The sequence below is a fragment of the Podarcis melisellensis genome (assembly GCF_964234715.1).
Source record: "Podarcis melisellensis genome assembly, chromosome: 5".
Lineage (NCBI taxonomy): Eukaryota > Metazoa > Chordata > Lepidosauria > Squamata > Lacertidae > Podarcis > Podarcis melisellensis.
Window position 1 is genome coordinate 56,987,313 of NC_138537.1, and position 18,480 is coordinate 57,005,792.

The 18,480-nt window shown below is 40.3% G+C and overlaps 1 protein-coding gene across 4 annotated transcripts in view; it reads left to right on the plus strand.

Moving 5' to 3' along the window:
* The window catches only part of DOCK1 (dedicator of cytokinesis 1), a 383,360-nt gene that overhangs the window by 83,103 nt on the left and 281,777 nt on the right, over positions 1–18,480 (plus strand). For 2 of the 4 annotated variants that reach the window (XM_081912599.1, XM_081912600.1), the window contains exons 10-16: positions 1,790–1,925; positions 4,694–4,766; positions 7,147–7,289; positions 8,808–8,933; positions 11,129–11,253; positions 12,504–12,602; positions 16,936–17,008. In XM_081912599.1, coding sequence (XP_081768725.1) covers positions 1,790–1,925; positions 4,694–4,766; positions 7,147–7,289; positions 8,808–8,933; positions 11,129–11,253; positions 12,504–12,602; positions 16,936–17,008 — 775 coding nt within the window. The remainder of the gene's footprint in view (positions 1–1,789; positions 1,926–4,693; positions 4,767–7,146; positions 7,290–8,807; positions 8,934–11,128; positions 11,254–12,503; positions 12,603–16,935; positions 17,009–18,480) is intronic. The other 2 variants (XM_081912601.1, XM_081912602.1) reach the window with 1 other exon arrangement.

An 18,480-nucleotide genomic window follows, 5' to 3' on the forward strand; every position in this document is an offset into this window, starting at 1 on the left:
TCTGCCTTCAAGGACTGGAGCTGGGTTAGGAGAAGACATGCATTCCTTGCTTCCAGAGCGTAGGTATATACAGGAAGGAGCAAAGCTGTGCTTTAGCCCTACCGTGTCCCCCTGGCCTCTCTTGGTAGCCACAACTTGCACACAGCTGTGTAAGCAGAAAGCTGTGACTGGGGTACTTGAATGATCAAGTAAGCAAGAGCTCACTCAACCACATGCAGAACATAGTGGGAGAGGAAGAAATGTGACTGCATGGCTCTGCACTGCAGACAGAGAACTTCAGACCCAGAGACCAAATGTGGCCCTCCAGACTCTTCCCAGGCCACACCCCTCATTAGCTCTTCTCGGTACCCCCCGCAAGTGCTTTTACCTAGCTATAAGAAGAAGAAGAAGAAGAAGAAGAAGAAGAAGAAGAAGAAGAAGAAGAAGAAGAGGAGGAGTTTGGATTTGATATCCCGCCTTTCACTCCCCTTCAGGAGTCTCAAAGCGGCTAACATTCTCCTTTCCCTTCCTCCCCCACAACAAACACTCTGTGAGGTGAGTGGGGCTGAGAGACTTCACAGAAGTGTGACTGGCCCAAGGTCACCCAGCAGCTGCATGTGGAGGAGCGGAGCCGCGAACCCGGTTCCCCAGATTAGGAGACTACCGCTCTTAACCACTACACCACACTGGCTATAAAGTGTCCTTGAGCACTAATGCTTGCCTGTATGGAGGATAGAGAAGCGTGCGTGCAGAAACCTCTGGCTTTTGAATCATTGGAATGTAGCCTACAGTAGAAAGTAGGGCTGCGTGGTATATTGTCCAAAACTGGTTTGACATCCACATTGTGATATTGGTTTAATAGTTTTTTGACCTGGCAATATATCCCGAATCATGATGTGTATGTGTGTACTATGTAAAAATCACAATGTGGGAAAAACTGTGAAGCCAGCCAATGACTCTACATAGCTCCATCCTTATTTCAGAATTGTGATATATCAGTATATAGTGATGTTCAGCTGGTGATATATCACAATGTTGAAAACCAGATGTCGCCTAGCCCTAGTACAAAGGTCAGCCTCTGTTGTTCCACCCACTTTCCCCTCTGCTCACTGTTGGCATAGGGTGCTGAGAATTATGCCCTGAGGGGATTTAGTTTTTGGACTTTTTTTTTTTAAAGGTCCTCCTTTCTTGGCATACACATTTCAGCACAGCACTCCTGTAGCATCCGAGTATGGCTTTAATTGGCCATATCTGTCTCATAGGCAGTATTTCACTTGCTCTTAGTTTTGTTCTTTTTGAACCCACATGGACTTTCATGTGGCTTTAGCTCAATTCTGTCACATGCTGCAGGAAATTATTTGAGCTGCTGAGGGCACTAAGATTTTTGATGATTTTGCACTGGGGAAAAAAAGTCATGTGAACCATTTCTGAAGACTCTTTGACAATTTTGTGGGAAATACATTTTTAAATGAGTAGGAATTGTTCAGGACTCTCTTGTCATTTTAAACATTTCCATGTAAATGTATTCCTTGATCGTTATGAAACTTTTTGTCATGCAAATAACGGTTGAAGGGATGGCAAACTGAGAAGGCTAAATAGCAAATAATCTTTCTTCTTATGTAATCCAGAGGCATTTTTTGGCTTTGGAAGTGAGGAGGCATTCTAACAGGGGGTAGATTGTAACTAATAATGGGAAATGGTCGCTTTCTGTTCTCTCTAGCACCTCAAAAGATATTTCTTCTTATGTAATCTTATGTGGAAATGTAAGTGCAGTTTGCAAAGTAAAGGTATGAAAACTTAACGTTTCCAGGACCTTGGCAGCAAAGACCTGAAAAGAGAGAAAATCAGTTTCGTCTGTCAGATCGTACGAGTAGGCAGAATGGAACTAAGAGACAACAACACAAGAAAGCTAACCTCTGGGCTCCGGCGACCTTTTGGCGTAGCAGGTAATCCATTCTCTTTAGGTGCACTGTCAAAATGTTCTGCAAGTAAGAGCAGCTGTTTGGTATTGAACAACTGCTGACTTGGCATATTGAAGTTTTGAGAATAATTATTCAGCCTGTTGGTTATATTTACTGAATTTTATGCCTAGATCATTTGCAGTTTGCCAAAGAATGTGCATGTGCCCTTCACATGTTTATATACAGTTGTACCTTGGGTTACAGACGTTTCAGGTTACCAACTCCGCTAACCCAGAAATAGTACCTCGGGTTAAGAACTTTGCTTCAGGATGAGAACAGAAATTGCGCGGCGGCGGCAGCAGGAGGCCCCATTAGCTAAAGTGATGCTTCAGGTTAAGAACAATTTCAGGTTAAGAATGGACCACCAGAACAAATTAAGTTCTTAACCCGAAGTACTTACCCGAAGTGCTAATTAATTAATTAAGTTCTTATCCGAAGTGCTAATTTCCCAGAATGGAAGGGGATGGGCGGAGAAATGATACAGTATGAAACTGGATAAGGATTCCAGAAAATGGCATGCAGCATTTAATAGGGATGGTAGAGCTGAATCATCATGTGATACTGACCAGGGCTAGGATAGACAACCTGGTGCCCTCTAGATGTTGTTGTTATTGTTGTTATTCCGCCCTATACCCATAGAGCTCAGGGCAGTTCACAACATAAAATTACAATATCAAAACCACAAAATACATAATGAAAATAAAAACAAAGACAACCCAGTAATCCCTGCCTCCCTCAGCATACTTAAAAGGGCATTGGATGTCAATCAGTCAAAGCTCTGGTTAAAGTGGGACGTTGTCATCTGGCACCCAAAAGTATATAATGAAGGTACCAACCGAACCTCCCTGGGGAGAGCATTCCACAAACGGAGCCATTGCAGAGAAGGCCCATTCTCATGTTGCCATCTTCTGGCCTCTCGTGGAGGAGGCATGCGAAGAAGGGCCTCAAAGAATAATCTCAGGGTCTGAGTAGTGACCTCCCCAGGCGACAAGAGCCCTGGCTGTGGTGGTCCAAAGGAAAGCAGAGCAATTCATTTGGCACCAGGTTGGCTGCAGGTGTTGCCAGAAAGAGGCCTACAAGACACCATCCAGCCGTCTTAGAGACTCCACTCTAGATTTGTGTAGGCCTTAGCCTTTTCTTCTCCTGAAGGAAAGTAGGTACAGATTTTTCCTCAGGGTTACTCCCAAAGACTTTCTTGTGAACGAGTATAGCTGCAAGGCAGCAGAGATTTAGGATCAGAGTTCTCCTTCTCTTATATGTGCTACCTTCCCAGGCTGATGAGCTCCCTCTGTCCCTCATTTCCCTCTACAGCACATGCAATAACTGTCTTCTTGACAGTTGGACTCACAATGAGTCTTGTCTCTTCAATCCACCAGAATCTCTCTTCACATGCAGGGGAAGTCCTTAACTCACTGAGGGTTTGATGGGTCCATCAGTTGCCCCAATTGGTTTAGCTGGGCAATCGAAGCCATTCCCAGGGTGTGGCTGCTGTTGTATGCTGACAGCTTCTAAGAGCCATAGGTGAGAGCTGAGTGCAGCGTGGGGACCAAAGGTGGACAAATTACCCCTCTACTCCTTTACTACAGTGATCCAAAAAGCTGGCCTTGATCCCTACTCTTCCGGCATCCAGGCTGAAGAAATGTACTGGATTTGTTTTCGTTACTGAGTTTCCCATTTGGAAGAGTTGAAAAAAAGATGGAAAATGATGTTAAGGACTTTGCTTGAAGAGAATATATTGATACTGAAAGTTACGACAGCATGGCTCTGATGTAAGGGAATGGATGACTGGTTTTAGTGCATTATATCCTTACAGTATACTTGAGCAGGGCATTTGTCCACAAACATCCAGGTACAAGTGGCCGACAGAGGCAGTGCTGGACTGGCATATACAATGTATTTCTCCTTACTGCTAGATCATGGTGATGTCTGCTAGTAAAACTGTTTCTTCAGAGATCGTTTGCTCCTGGTGCTGTGTTACCAAGCCATGGCATGCTGTCTTCTGAATGTGCCCTAACTGGTTAAGCTGAGAAGAACCTTTCCGCTTTCTTTGGGCTTGGATATCTCTTTCATTAACCCATGTCTGGTCTGGTGCAAATTGCCTTACTGAACTAGCATACTGAACTAGCATTCCACATTGCCTGGTTTTAATGAATGGTTGTATTGGTTTCTTGTTGTTTTTTTACAAATTTTATTTTAATGTTAATATTGAGTTTCATTGATTATGTTTCTGTAAGCAGTTGTGGAATTTTATAACAAGATGTGCAGCATATGGGTATTTTCAATAAATAAGTTTGAAGACTTGGTAGAGGATATTTCAAGTTGCAAATGAGTTTTTGAAGTATATTCTGTTCTGCATGCATATTTGTATGCCCACAGGAGAATACACCTAAATGTTGTAAAAGGTTGTAAAAAAGAAAATAAAGCAAGTTTCTCTCTGAGATCCATTATTATCTTTAGTCTCACAGCATCTGCCATGAAAGTGTAAATTTATTCTGCAGTGAAGTGGGTTATCAGTTGTAACATGTTTCAGTATGTGATGCACAAATGCATAGCCATTATTAGCTTCAGAAGATTCTGCTTTTTTCCCTGATGTGAATATAGCAGGGCTATCTTTGAACATAAGAATATATTTGTCGTAAAATAGTTCCAAACTGTCTGTTGTGAAGCACAAAGATGTCTTTATGCCTCTTTGCCACTTTCCCTCCCTTTAGATGTTGATCTCTTTAACGACATTTCTCTCTTTTTGATTTCAGTAATGGATGTAACTGACATAATTAGTGGGAAAGTAGATGACGAGGACAAACAACACTTCATTCCATTTCAGTCGTAAGTATAAAGTAATGCAGTAGTAATGTCAGAGGAGATTTCCAGCCATATTATAGTGGATTATGACTTTCCAGATTAGAATTTAGCTCAGATGGTTTCGATAATGAGAATGCCAAGAAAGGGAAAAATAGTACTGTGTATGGCAGCTATAAATATTACAGCAAATTAGCAATAAAGTCACTTATTTTTAGCCTGTTTTGTTGAGGAAATTAATCGGATAGCTTTGAACTTCTGTGTAGCTTTTTGCTTGTGTAGATGTGCATACACACATTGGATGTATAATTGACCTGTATAGTTCACAAGGAAGCAATTGTTGCTGCTATTTCCAGATTGTTATTTTAAGGGAAAGGAAGCTCCAATTTAGCTATAGAGCTCCCCACTTGGAAGGGCTTCCCATCCATTTCTCTGGATGAAAGGAAGGTGCTGTGTGTGTTGGTTAGTCACCTCAACTGAAATAGATGGGAGCCCTGACATAACTCCCAAGAGCTTAGCATGCACAGAAATGTCTGGACTGCAGTCAAGGCCTGAATAAGAAATTTAAATTGACCATGAGTTTCCTAGTTTGTAGAGATGTTGAGAGCGTTGAGCAGCCGTAGGTACTGAAATACATTATGTTCTCTGGGAATAATTAAGGGCAGCGATACAGAATCTTGATGACACAGTGTGAGAAATGGGTTTGCTTCTTTGGGGGCTTTCAGGTTACAGGTGAATGCTTTTGAGCACTTTACTCAAGGTGGAATTCAGTGTTTCACTTTTCCAAGTGTTGTAGCTCGCCATGATTCCTCTCTCTCTCTCCCCCCCCCCATGTACTGTTCTGAGGGTACCCTTGGGCCCCCCAAGCCAATTTGCAGGGGGTGGCACATGGTAGGAGAGGAGGTAAAGCGGAAGACCTTGCATGGGGCTTCCACTGACAGGACAGGGTGAATCCTAAGTATTTCTGTAAAACCACTTTGAGATTTCTTTCTACAGTCAAGTGATATATAAATTTCATGAAGTAGATAAGCAAATCTCCAAATAACGCACATTGTGGACAGTGGTTATGCATTGTGTGGGCATTGGCAATATTTTCTTACGCAGTTTGTAATCAGGTGTACTTTTGGCAACACATGCTGCTTAAAGAAAAAAACAGTAGACATAAGGACATTGAAGACATTTATGTGGAAACCTGGATAAAATAAGAAAGTGGGATGTTGGAGGGCAGATGAAACAATATTCAATTGCTGCATCAATACTCGGCGACAATTTATGGGTCCTTCAGATTTTTTGTTTTTATAGTAATTATGATTAATAACAAGTTAATAAAGTATTGTAGTTTAAAATGAAGTTAGGTGTAATTCAGGGACCCTGAAAGAAGAGTACTTTCCATTCATGCTTTGTGACAGTTATAAACTAAGCTGCGACAAGTGTATTGGGAGATGAGGATGAACACTGACAATGCATATTTATGGATAAAGAAAAGTAGATATTAGTGAAATGCTTACAAGTCTCTTGCTCCATTAAATCTGATTTATAGCAGTATGCATAAATCAGAATTTTGAAAGGTTGCAGAATAATATGCGCCAAGGTTCTCTTTTCTTTTTCCCTCTCCTCTCCCATGGTAGATTAAAATGTTCTTCAGAAAAACTGCATCAGGAATGAGCAACGTGCACTGGCAATGAATAGCTTTGTCATTCCCAATGTTGACTTAAGAGCTGAACATGCGAAGCAATTTTTTTCTTACTCATTTCACGTTGTGCCTTTGTTGTGCCACTTGGCATTTTTCTTTTCATATCCTGGTTATTTCATAGCCAGTGAAATGAATACAAACACAACGGCTGTCACATGGCACTATGGCGTAGTAGATATGATTTTTCAAAATGCTGCATTTCATTTATAACTTCAATTTCATCTTGTTCAGCCATAGTAAAAATGTTTCTTGAATTTCCTCTTATTTTCTCTCTTGCTCGAAGCTACTTCTGTGCATAGTAGCTGTGCTTTTCACCCTTCTGTTAACTCTCATTAAGCTACGGCTTAATTCACGTCACTTCTGAAGCTGGTCTCGAGCATTCCATGGACTAGTATGTTTTACATTTTGGTGTTTTGTTATTTTATATGTAATTTCTCAGGCTTTTCATCTTTCATCTGCAAACAGAGCTGGGATCTGGTGTACGTTTCTAGAATCACAAGTTTGCTTTACTTCTCTTAATTAGATTTACATCTTCCTGATTATCTTCTTATGTCTGTGTTGTTCCCTTTCCTATCCTTCGTCTTCGTGTTGACTAATGAACACTCTTTGTCAACTATGTGATACGCTCCTCTGTTTCTTGTTACTGTGACTTCTGGTTTTCTGTCCCCCATCCATTGTTACCTTTTGGTGTTGGTCGTCATGTGCATCCTCCAGGCTAGCCTTGGATAACGCCATTCGACACAAGCAGTTGAACATATCATCCCGTTTTTCACCCAGGGTGGCAGGGGAGAATGATTTCCTTCAGACTGTAATAAACAAAGTGATTGCTGCTAAAGAAGTTAACCACAAGGGTCAGGGTAGGTACTTCGCTTTACTTTACACTGTTAGCATTAGAAATGATGTAATTCCTCCCATTTTGTCTGATAACTTTGACATTAATCTGAAGGGAATTGATTGAATTGTGTTCAGCATGGTGGCATTGCCTTTTTTCCCCCCCATGGGCACCTCCTTGCTTCGTTGGGAAGTTTGATTACTCAGCTGATGAAAGTCTTAACTACTCTTGATATGTGCACTTTAGTACTTTTGCACGCAAGTCTTTGCGCCATTTCGCTATCACGCGGCACATCTATTATTTTAGGGAGTTACTGCTTGCTCTTTATAGTGAACATTTCCAGTTGGGTAGCCGTGTTAGCCTGTTGTGCCAAACGCAACAAGTTCCACTTAATCTTTTCGAGATGCTACAATACTCTGTCCATGTTTGCTGTTTAGTTTCCAAGACCTGCCATAGCAGGTATGTGTGCATTTAGTTTATAAACCTATAAACGTAGGGGCCAAATGTAGCCCTTCATTCATCTCTGTTGAGCCTTCAGGACCCTGCGAGGATATGCTTCATCTCCCCTCACTTGCCCTGCTCTGCACCATCCTTGAGTGCTTTTGCATGGCTAGAATGAGATGTGATCCTGCCTGGGTGGAGGATGATGTAGATGAGGTAGATGTACGCGTGCCTGTCTAAGGTCCTGTTTCCATTGCTTGAATGTAGCCTATCACATAAAGATGTGAATCATGGCTTTTCCCCCAGTTGGAATTTGCAGGAACTCAGTTCTGGCATCTCTCAGGTGGGCACCATTACCAACAAGAGAGGCGTTCATGGTGAGAATTGCATCTGTCGCTTTGTTTCTTCCTTCAGTCACCACAGGCATTTGACTTTTTTCTTGCAGGTTTGCTTATGAGGGGGTGTGAAAAGAGTAACCCAACTCTACTACATACCTTCTCTGCTCACCTTTTCTAAGGCTCTTCTTTACCAAATAGTGATACTTTTCAAGAGTGCAATCTTTCCCCTCTCTCGCATAATAGGAAGTGAAGTGCGGGCATTAAATAAATTATTATTAATAATAATAGCAACCCGCCTGGGATCACTGAACGATGAGAGATTCAAGTAAGAAATAGAAAAGGACTAGTTACACAGCAATAGATAAAACACTGGCATTCGCTTCCACATAATATGGTGATGGATGGCCCCCACTTCAGATGGCTTTATCCCCATGCATTTGTTAAAGCCACCAATGGCTGCAATTCCTATATTTCCAACAGTATCTGAGGTGGTGTTCCTCTTAAGTTCCAGTTTCTTATGACCACAAGTGGGAGAGTGCTATGCGCTGACATCCTGCTTGTGGTACCTGGGTGTCCATTGTGCTAATCAGGATGCTGGACAAGGTAGTCCTTTTGTCTGATTCAGAAGGGCTTGTGTAATTAGATGCTCTGTCACCTTATTATCACCAAAGGTTAAGGAAATGTTAAGAGATTGTTTTGCACTTGAAGAATACCGTTTTATAAACAGCTTTTTCTGAACTAATGTATTGTACTTAATGCTACAGGTTTATGGGTAACGTTGAAGCTTCTTCCGGGAGATATTCATCAGATAAGAAAAGAATTCCCTCACTTAGTTGATAGAACCACAGCTGTGGCTCGCAAAATGGGGTTTCCTGAGATTATTATGCCTGGTAAGCTTCAACAAATTCTTGATCTGATGCGCTTAAAATATTGGAGATGTTGTTAATGTTCTTTTCTTCAAGGTGAATAAGAAGCAGTTCATGGGAAAGTATGAATTGACTTGGTGGTTTTTTTAGTGTTTGTGTGAGATTTGGCTTTAAAATTATATTTTCAATCTACTTTCAGACTCTTTATTAATAATGTAGTAGCACTATTGTAAACACTGTGGACTAACTGTGCACAGATGGTGGAACGTCTAGTTCATTTTGTTTCAAAACTCAGATTCCTGGTGTGTTTTGAGTACTTGGGCTTTTAATGTATGTTATAAATGAATCTATGAAGCAATAAAGGCAGACTTCAAAAGCGGCTCTGTTGCTTGCGTGTCCAAATGGGCTATCAAATGTGCAGCTTATCCATTATTGCATACAGATGTGTGAACATCTTTGCAAAAATATTTACTCAGTATTTTTTGAGAAATGCTTGCTTTGTTCGTTTAGTCCAGGTTTATAAACAAAAACATTTAACTCAATTGAGGAGCATTTATACCTTTTCAATTACATTTCATTAATAACAACACCAAAAATTCTGAAGATGGGATAGGCATTGTAGGAAAGTTAACCAACTGGACCAAGCAATTGTAGGCATTTGAAGAGGACAGAAAATGATGGCAGAATTAGGCCTCCTGAGCCAGAAAAGCTGAAGGGAAGGAAGTTGACAAGAAGGTTAGCTGCAAGAGATAAGAAGGGTTGAAGCAGAGATAAGACACAAATATAAGCAAGCCACAAATGCAGATTTAAACTCTTCAGGAAAATAAATGGAAGGTGACCTGGAAATATTTATAGGTACTCAGGCTCATTAAGAATCAATAAGTAGAAAGCGATGCTGAGGAAGCCCTTTGAATATAGAGAAGAGAATAGAGCATTCAACAACATTTCTTCCAGACTCAAGAATGGGGCAAGAAGGAAGGGCAGTTCTCAGGATTCTAGTACTCAAGAATGCTAAATCTTAGCATTCTTTGCTATGTGCTTTGTTATCAAGTAATCCTCTCTGCTTATGATCAAATCAGAATTTGTTTAGGAATTTGTCCTTCTTTCTGGTATAACTCAGTTTCCATTATTGTTTATGAGAGTGCTGCATCATTAGGCATTTTTGTTTGTTATATATAGCAGGCATTAATTTATTCCCAGAGTAGAATGTGGATTGGAGCTGATTTGTCAAAACCAAAATGTTCTGTTTATCTTGGATGATAAATTTTGAAACTTTTACCTAAACTTGCATTGTTTTGAATACATGCAGCCTCAAATCAAAAAGCATGCATACAGTCACACGAAATACTATTTATTTATAGAAGTATTTCTATACTATCATATCATAAAATGTCAAGGTGGTGTTCACTGTCAGACATCAAATATTTTTCTTTAAAGTACAGATAATCATTAAGGTGCCTGCCTGCTTTAAAATTAAGCAGCAGCAAAGGCCTTTTTGCAGAGGAAAGTTTTCAGGAGATGCCGGAAAGTCAAAAATGAGGATGCGTGCCAGATCTCTGCTGGGAAAGTATTCCATAGCACAGGACCGGTGACATGATATACCCAACTTCTAGTTGAGACCAGTTGGGCATCTGTAGCACAGGGAGCAACTTGCTGTGCTCATCTATATAATCTCAGTCATTAAGCTGGTATAGAAGGATTCAGTCTGTTCTTAACAAATCCCGGATCCAAATTATTCAGAGCTTTGCGTATTAGCACAAGGACCTGGCCTGGAAGCATATGAGCAGCCAGTGTAGATGTTTTAGCAGAGGTGTCACATACTGTTGTCTATCTGCCCAGTCCAACAGTCTAGGCACTGCATTCTGCATCAGGACGGCCAAGGCTGATCCTGTCCCCATACCAGGCCTAAACCCAGATTGAAGTCGATTCAAATAAAGTGTCATCCAGGAACACTTGCAGCTTTGAGGTGTAGTTGTACCAGGTGTACTTGTATTTGAATACACACACCCACACACCCATATGCATACCTTATGAGTAAATAAAACTTCTACTTCACAACTAAACTCTTGAAATTTTCATAGGATAGGAGCCCTAACACTAAAGAGTAGGTTAAATTAAGAAGATATAAATCATAGGAATTTTAAAATTTGTTTTCTGTTTATTGATAGACCGTAAACTGCTGTACTAATTGTTTTGCTTTTTTTCCCTCTCTGCCTCAGGTGATGTCCGTAATGATATCTATGTAACATTAGTTCAAGGAGATTTTGACAAAGGCAGTAAAACCACAGCAAAGAATGTAGAGGTTACAGTATCTGTTTATGACGAAGATGGCAAAAAATTGGAGGTATGTTGTGTGCTGGTTTGTTTCCCATGCTAATTCTAAACCTTTTCCTTAGTGTATGGCTTATGACTGGTCATAATAGGATGTGATCAAATATTGCCAAATATTTTGGTATTTGTAAAGCATTAATGTACACCATAAGAAAAGAGTTTTGCATTTCCTGACTCCATTATTTAATGACCCGGTTCACTGTACATGGCAATTCTATGGCATATGGACTCCTGGATAGGAGCTTGCACCTGCTTTGCTGTGCCCCAGTCCCCTTTGGCTTAACATGTTTTCTGGATCAGGACTGGTTAAGCTCTCTCCACACTAACAATGTACCATTGCCAAAGTTTGTTCTTGGCTGCAGCTTGTGGCTAGTAAGGAGAGAGCCTAACCCTGGTTGCAAGCTCCTCTCCAGGAAGGAGACTGCACGTTTATAAGTGTTTCACTAAGACATAGTTTGGCTTCCTGTGCTGTGCGAACAGGAACAGCATGTGCGAACTTGGAACAGCATGTCATATGTTTTATTTCAGCTAGTACTTCAAGTTCTATCAAGAGCCGCTGTTTTTTCTAGACTTTAATACAGACCTCGCTCAGTAACTTTATGGAGCGGGCAGCTAGATAACAAGCCGGGAATACTCGCTGGGTTCTGTGGAAAACAAGATAGAATCCTGGGTGGTCATATTCAGAGATTAGTCACTGGTGATTATCTGTGTTCCTGTTTGGAGTTGCCTGCAGTTAAAGCAGGTGGTTAGCAGGAGAAGATTTGCTATGCTGCTGTGTTTTGTTCTGACGGCTCCATCTTTAGGGGACAGGAAGCCTCCACTCTGCCATTGCTAACAATCAACAGCATAACGAAATGAAAACAGTAAGTTGCCACCCACACAGTGGCATCCTTGGTTTAGTGGAATATTTGACAATCTCCTACTGTTGTCAAATGGTAGACAGTGAATTGACAGTATTCGTCTGGTCAGTTGACGCATATACCAATCCTGATATTCCTGTATCTTCCGAGTGTGTCAGAATATGTAGGAAACAGTTGTCAGAATTAACACTTGAATTTAATTTTTTTGAATGGAAGTTTTCTGTTTCACATATGACAAAACCATTTCCAGCCCATTGTTTCCCTGTCACCCTGCTGAAGCTGGTGACATGAATTTTCAACGTTTCCCCCTTGTGTTTTCTTATAAAGTGTAACAATAGCATTTGTTTATACATGCAAGTAAAAATTGTATAATGTGTACTATTTCCTCCTTTCTTTTTAAAAGAATGTCATTTTTCCTGGTGCTGGAGATGAAGCGCTTTCAGAATATAAGTCTGTGATATATTACCAAGTAAAACAACCTCGCTGGTTTGAAACTGTAAAGGTATGTCCAGTGTTAGAAGTCCTTTAAAAAAAATTGAGTAAGAGAGAATCCAGTTGATAGACTTGCTATATAGCTGTCAGACAAAAGAGGTATCTATGCCAGAGAATGTTTAAAGGTTGCTAAGAAACAACATAGATGAAGACATTGACTGAATGTATTTATCTCCCGGTCTTCTGGTTAAGACAGCTTTGACAGAATTATTCCAACATCTGTCTTTCACCTCTTTTGAATTAGAAAACTGAACAGTAAAGCAAATGATTGCAATGTAAGATAAAAATGTATTACCGTAAACTGCACAAAAGCACTGTGGAATTATTGGGATTTCTCATACATTGTTAATGAAACTAGAATTGCAATAGCAGTTTACCAAAGCAAATGCTAACTATTGTAAAAGCAATGTATATTAATAGTACTATAAACCCAAAGGAGAACAGTTTCAAAATTCAGGCCTGGGATCACATATCCCTCCTCCTCGTCCTCCTCCTCCTTCTCCTCTACCACCACCACCACAGCCTTAAGGAAACTTTTTCTTCAATTCTAGATTAATCACAGCTTGCTCTGTTGTCTTAGCTTCTGCCAACCTAACAGTTCGAAAGCATGGCAGTGCAAGTAAATAAATAGGTAACTCTGCGGTGGGAAGGTAAATGCCGTTTCCGTGCGCTCTGGCTTCCATCACGGTGTTCCGTTGTGCCAGAAGCAGTTTAGTCATACTGGCCACATGACCTGGAAAGCTGTCTGTGGACAAATGCCGGCTCCCTCGGCCTGAAGCGAGTTGAACACCGCACCCCATAGTTGCCTTTAACTGGATTTAACTGTCCAGGGGTCCTTTACATTTACTATCTTTACTATGGATAGTAAAGTCAAACCACAGTTTATAAAGCTGGCTTATTTCAACTATTCAAAGATAAGATTAATAATTTCTTAGGGTTCAGCAGTTAATATGAAATGAAAATAGGAACTTTTGGTCTGCTTTTGTGCACAGTGGGAGGGGGAAACAATAGTCCAGAGCTCAGTTAGGCTTTTCTTGTAACACTGAACTATGGTTTAGCATCTTGTCTGAATGCAGCTACTTCTGTATTTGCATGTGCATTTGATGAAGTTACAACCATAGGGCATTCTGTCAGATGGCTGTTGAGTTGGAAGAAATTTAGTATCTAGAGAACTATTTGATGGCTGGGGAAAAATGTGAGCAGAACACATGAATTCTGGATACAGTGGAACCTTGAGTTGCAAACAGGATCCATGCGGGAGGCACGTTCGCAACCCGCACCGTTTGCAGCGCTGTGTCTGCACATGCGCAGGTTGCGATTAGGTGCTTCTGCGCATGCGCAAAGTGCAGTTCAGTGTTTCTGCGCATGCGCGAGTGCCGAAACCTGTTCTGGTACTTCCAGGTTCGGCACAGTGCGCAACCTGAAATCACATAACCTGAAGCGTCTGTAACCTGAGGTACCACTGTATAAAGAATTTAAAGGAGAATATCTGAATTCTATTAACAAAAGCAGGAGGTCCAGGGGCTTGACAGCAGTAGGTTTCTGTGGGAACTTTTTATGGCAGTAAGATTTGTGCTCAGTGCCGTGGAAGGAATGAAGGAAAAAGTAATCGAAATGGTGAAGCAGAGTTAGAATATAAGCAGCCAAGTTTTGGCATGAAAGTGAAGGAATGTATGTGTAGCACTGGAAAAGCAGAATGTAGGTAGTCAAGGCAACAGGCTTGTCATAGGAAACTGCCTTTTATCAAGTCAGACAATTTGTTCATTTAACTCTGCATTATCTACCCTGACCAGCAGCAGATCTCCAAGATCATAGACAAAGAACCTTCTGCGTTCAAAGCATGTGCTCTGCTACTGCTTTGTGGCAGCTCCAAAGCTTTAGCTGTAGGTGTCAATCCCTATGGGGAGGTAGATGTGGCACATGATAGCGGGAAAATGTCCTTGATGGCATTGAAGAGGGACTGATACTAAATAATAGTGCAAATTAACCTTTGGCAACGCCCAGGAAGCCACTTGGGTGTTACACATGGCAGCTGCCTTAACTTCACTTCCTGCACAGTGGGTTCCCTTCCACACACTTTCTCTGTATTTTAAAAGGAATATCTAACATATACAGATGCTGCTTTTGAGGCAACACAGGCACAAACTAAGGGATTTAAACCTCTTTCCCCATCTTGGAAGTACATCTGAAGTTGGATGATCTGATTTTTCTAGTGAATAAAATCTCAGTTAGGCGGCAAAAATGGTACATTAGGGGGGGAAATTATAATATGAAAGAGTGAGGGTGATAACATGTGCTAAACAAATGCAAGCTTATATGGAAACAAATATCTGCATAGGGTTATTTATACTTACATGAAGTGTTCTGACATTTGGGCAGGGGATAGTATATTATTATGAAATAGCGATGTGATAAATGAAGAGAAACAGTTGTTGGTGAGACAAAAGTTAAATTGAATTGAGAGTTCTGATACATATGGACAGCAACAAAACTGAGCTGCCTGCTGGATCAAAGAGTGTGTATATGGATTGATGGAACAGGTGTGATGTAAATGTCAAGGTAGACAAGGTGAACATAGCTCCCAAAATTGAGGAGCGTCAAAACACTAGAATCTGTCTGGCCTGCTTGTGACTGTTGTAAAGTTCTGCAGCAAATGATAGCACTCATTCCTTATTGGTCTGTAGAGCTGAAAGCTGACAGTGTGAGGTATTATTTTATTTCCCCCTCTGGTATTACCAGGCTTTAAGGCATGGGAGGAAGGCCTGCTCCATATCCCTGAGTTATACTTCTGGGTACAGTATCAAAACAATATAGAATTACATCTCAGGCTGTGCTTTAAGCCATCCAGTGCTCTGATCTGGAGGAAAGGCAAGATGGAATGAAGTATATTTGTTTTGGTATTATAGCTCAAACAAGTGGTCTTAGTTTAATATATTTTTCAAGGTGGGCATTCAGAAATGATTTCAGAGCTTGTTTTCTTAGCGCAGTTGTGCTTGAATCATGAGTATGTTGTTCTCAAGGGGCTCACCTGCATCCAGACCTTTTAACTGATGTCCCAGACTGAGTTAGGACATAGTTAAGCTGATTCATTTTAACTGACTTTTTCAGACTCTACATTGCATTGTGGAACAAAGTTATGTGTTTATTTTGTTAAATGAAAATTTCCACACTCTTTCCATTTTAAAAAACACCACATGCTCAAGGCAGCTTATAACATGCATTTTTTAAAACAACAACAATAACAACATTAAACTGAGAAAATTAAAAACCAGCAACAGGAAACTCTAAAACCAGATCCCGTAAAATCATTCAGAAAAATCAACTAAAGGGATAGAACCACTAAAATAGAAGCTGAAAGGAGTAAACATGATTTTACCTTGTGTCTATATGCTATATGGGGAGATCCCAAGTGGGCTGAGTCCAAAGTCAAAGTTATACCTCAGTAAAAAGTTAATAGATGGTCCTGGTCAGTTTTCCCCTATATTCCATAAAAGTACTGGTGGTATAAGGGATGCGGGTGGTGCTGTGGTTTAAACCACTGAGCCTAGGGTTTGCCGATCAGAAGGTCGGCGGTTCGAATCCCCACTACGGGTGAGCTCCCGTTGCCCGGTCCCTGCTCCTGCCCACCTAGCAGTTTGAAAGCATGTCAAGTGCAAGTAGATAAATAGGTACAGCTCTGGCAGGAAGGTAAACAGTGTTTCTGTGTGCTGCTCTAGTTCGCCAGAAGTGGCTTAGTCATGCTGGCCACATGACCCGGAAGCTGTCTGTGGACAAACACCGGCTCCCTCGGCCTAAAGAGCGAGATGAGCACCGCAACCCCAGAGTTGTCCACAACTGGACCTAACAGTCAGGGGTACCTTTACCTTGTGGTATACAGGACAGGTTGCGTCTTTAAAGTTATGAAAAAATCACATTTTTTTTGCTCTATAAATAATAATGCATTGAATAAGACTGATGCTGTTTTTCTGTTTACTAATACAGTTTCTAAAACTGCAATAAGTATTTAAAAAACATACTTGAAAAAAACTATTTTGAAATAGCTGCATAGCTATTTACATGCCTTCTTCATTGCATCAGATTTGTGGCAAGTGGAGAATGCCTGCAGGCAAGGATGTAGAAAAGTTTTTATAACTTAGAATCTATCTCTTCCAAGTTATAAAAACTTCTCTGTCTTTTCAGCAGCAGGTTTCTTTCTTGATTAGGCAGGCACTTTAATTACAATCTTGTCTTGTTTTTTCTGTTTTTATAAGCTTTGTTGCCCGCCACCTTGATATTTTATGAGAGTTGGTAGCGTGTAAATATTTTTTACAAATAAATGGATGTGTACATTTTCTTTTGTGAAGGTTGCAATTCCCATTGAAGATGTAAACCGCAGTCACTTAAGGTTTACCTTTCGGCACAGGTCATCCCAGGACTGTGAGTACTTCTCTCTTGCTCATTTTACTTGTAGTGTCTGTGTTTACTTTAAGGAAGTCTCTGTTTAATTTTTATTAATGATTTGGAGCCCTTTTTCTTTCTGAATTTGGGCCCTTTCCCTCTGACCTCACTTTAGCTGACTTTTGCTATACTTTCCTCCCCTTTGCATTTCCACAAGTGAGTCAGTTGTCAACAGTGGGTGCTAGCAGGTAAGTAAGGATATTTTGTATGGGGAAAATAAACTAGCTTGCTTGCATTTGTGTGATCCTTATTGGTCGTGAAGTTCAATTGTGAGGAATGCTTGATAGTAACTTACTTGTTAGCCCAGTGCCGACTCCATCAGGCTTATGATAATGTTCTGATTTTTTTTTACGTTCCTTATATCTGGCTTGTGTGGACTTTTAATTTCTCACAATTTATAAGTAAAAAAAAAGCATGGCTTGTGTGCTTGAGTTAGACTGGCTCTCTTAACTAATGTGCTTGTATTTTCTGAAGAGTTGCAGTTTGAATTTTCATTACGCCATCAGCATAAGAATCAAAGCTTTAATCGTGTAACCTTCACTTGAATGTATTTAAGAACTTGTAATATTTGACACCTACTCCATAATGGATAATGCTTGTGTAATTAAAAGCTGCTATTTTGATATAAAAATTAGTCATAAGAATGAAAGTAGTGCTTCCTTTAATAGAATATTTAACAGTTTCACTAATGAAAAACAATATGCGGCAAATTACTGTCATATTTATGAGACTGAACTACAAATTGATTCAGTAGGAAGCAGTCACATTACTTTGCAGCAGTTCATGGGTGGCCAGACCTATTGAGCTTTGGATTATTGCATTCATTATGGGTTAAGACTCAGGACTGCCACAGCGCTTTTTCATATATTTTTTGGACTGCCATAGGGTTGATGAGTGTTGCCCTTCTGTCTCTATTTCTCATCTGCTTGCCCTGTCACTTTGCTTCCTTGAACTCACACCAGCGGGTTCTTTTATTATTAATGAGAGAAAATGGAAGTAGCTGATTATAGGCTCATTGGGTTCAGCTGTTGACCCAAAAGGAAACATGAACTTTCTACTGCTGTGTAGATTATATTTCGGGCTTTCCTTACATTATTATAAAGATAGAGTGTTTTAAGGGGTTGTGGGGAAAGATCCTGAAATCACAGCCCTCCCCCAAAGTGCTTTCTTTCTTAAGAAATTGAGGAAGATAGGCTTTAAGAACAGACTATTATTATTATTATTATTATTATTATTATTATTATTATTATTAATTAAATTTGTATACTGCCCTTCATCTGAAGATCACAAGGTGGTCACAACATAAAAATAAAAAATGAGAATACAAAATACATAATAAACAAAAATAGAAACAAGCCAATAACACCCCCTCCCAGAAACACATTTAAAAGGCCATAGAATATTAATCAGTCCGAGGCCTGATTGAAGAGAAATCTTTTTGCCTGGTGCTT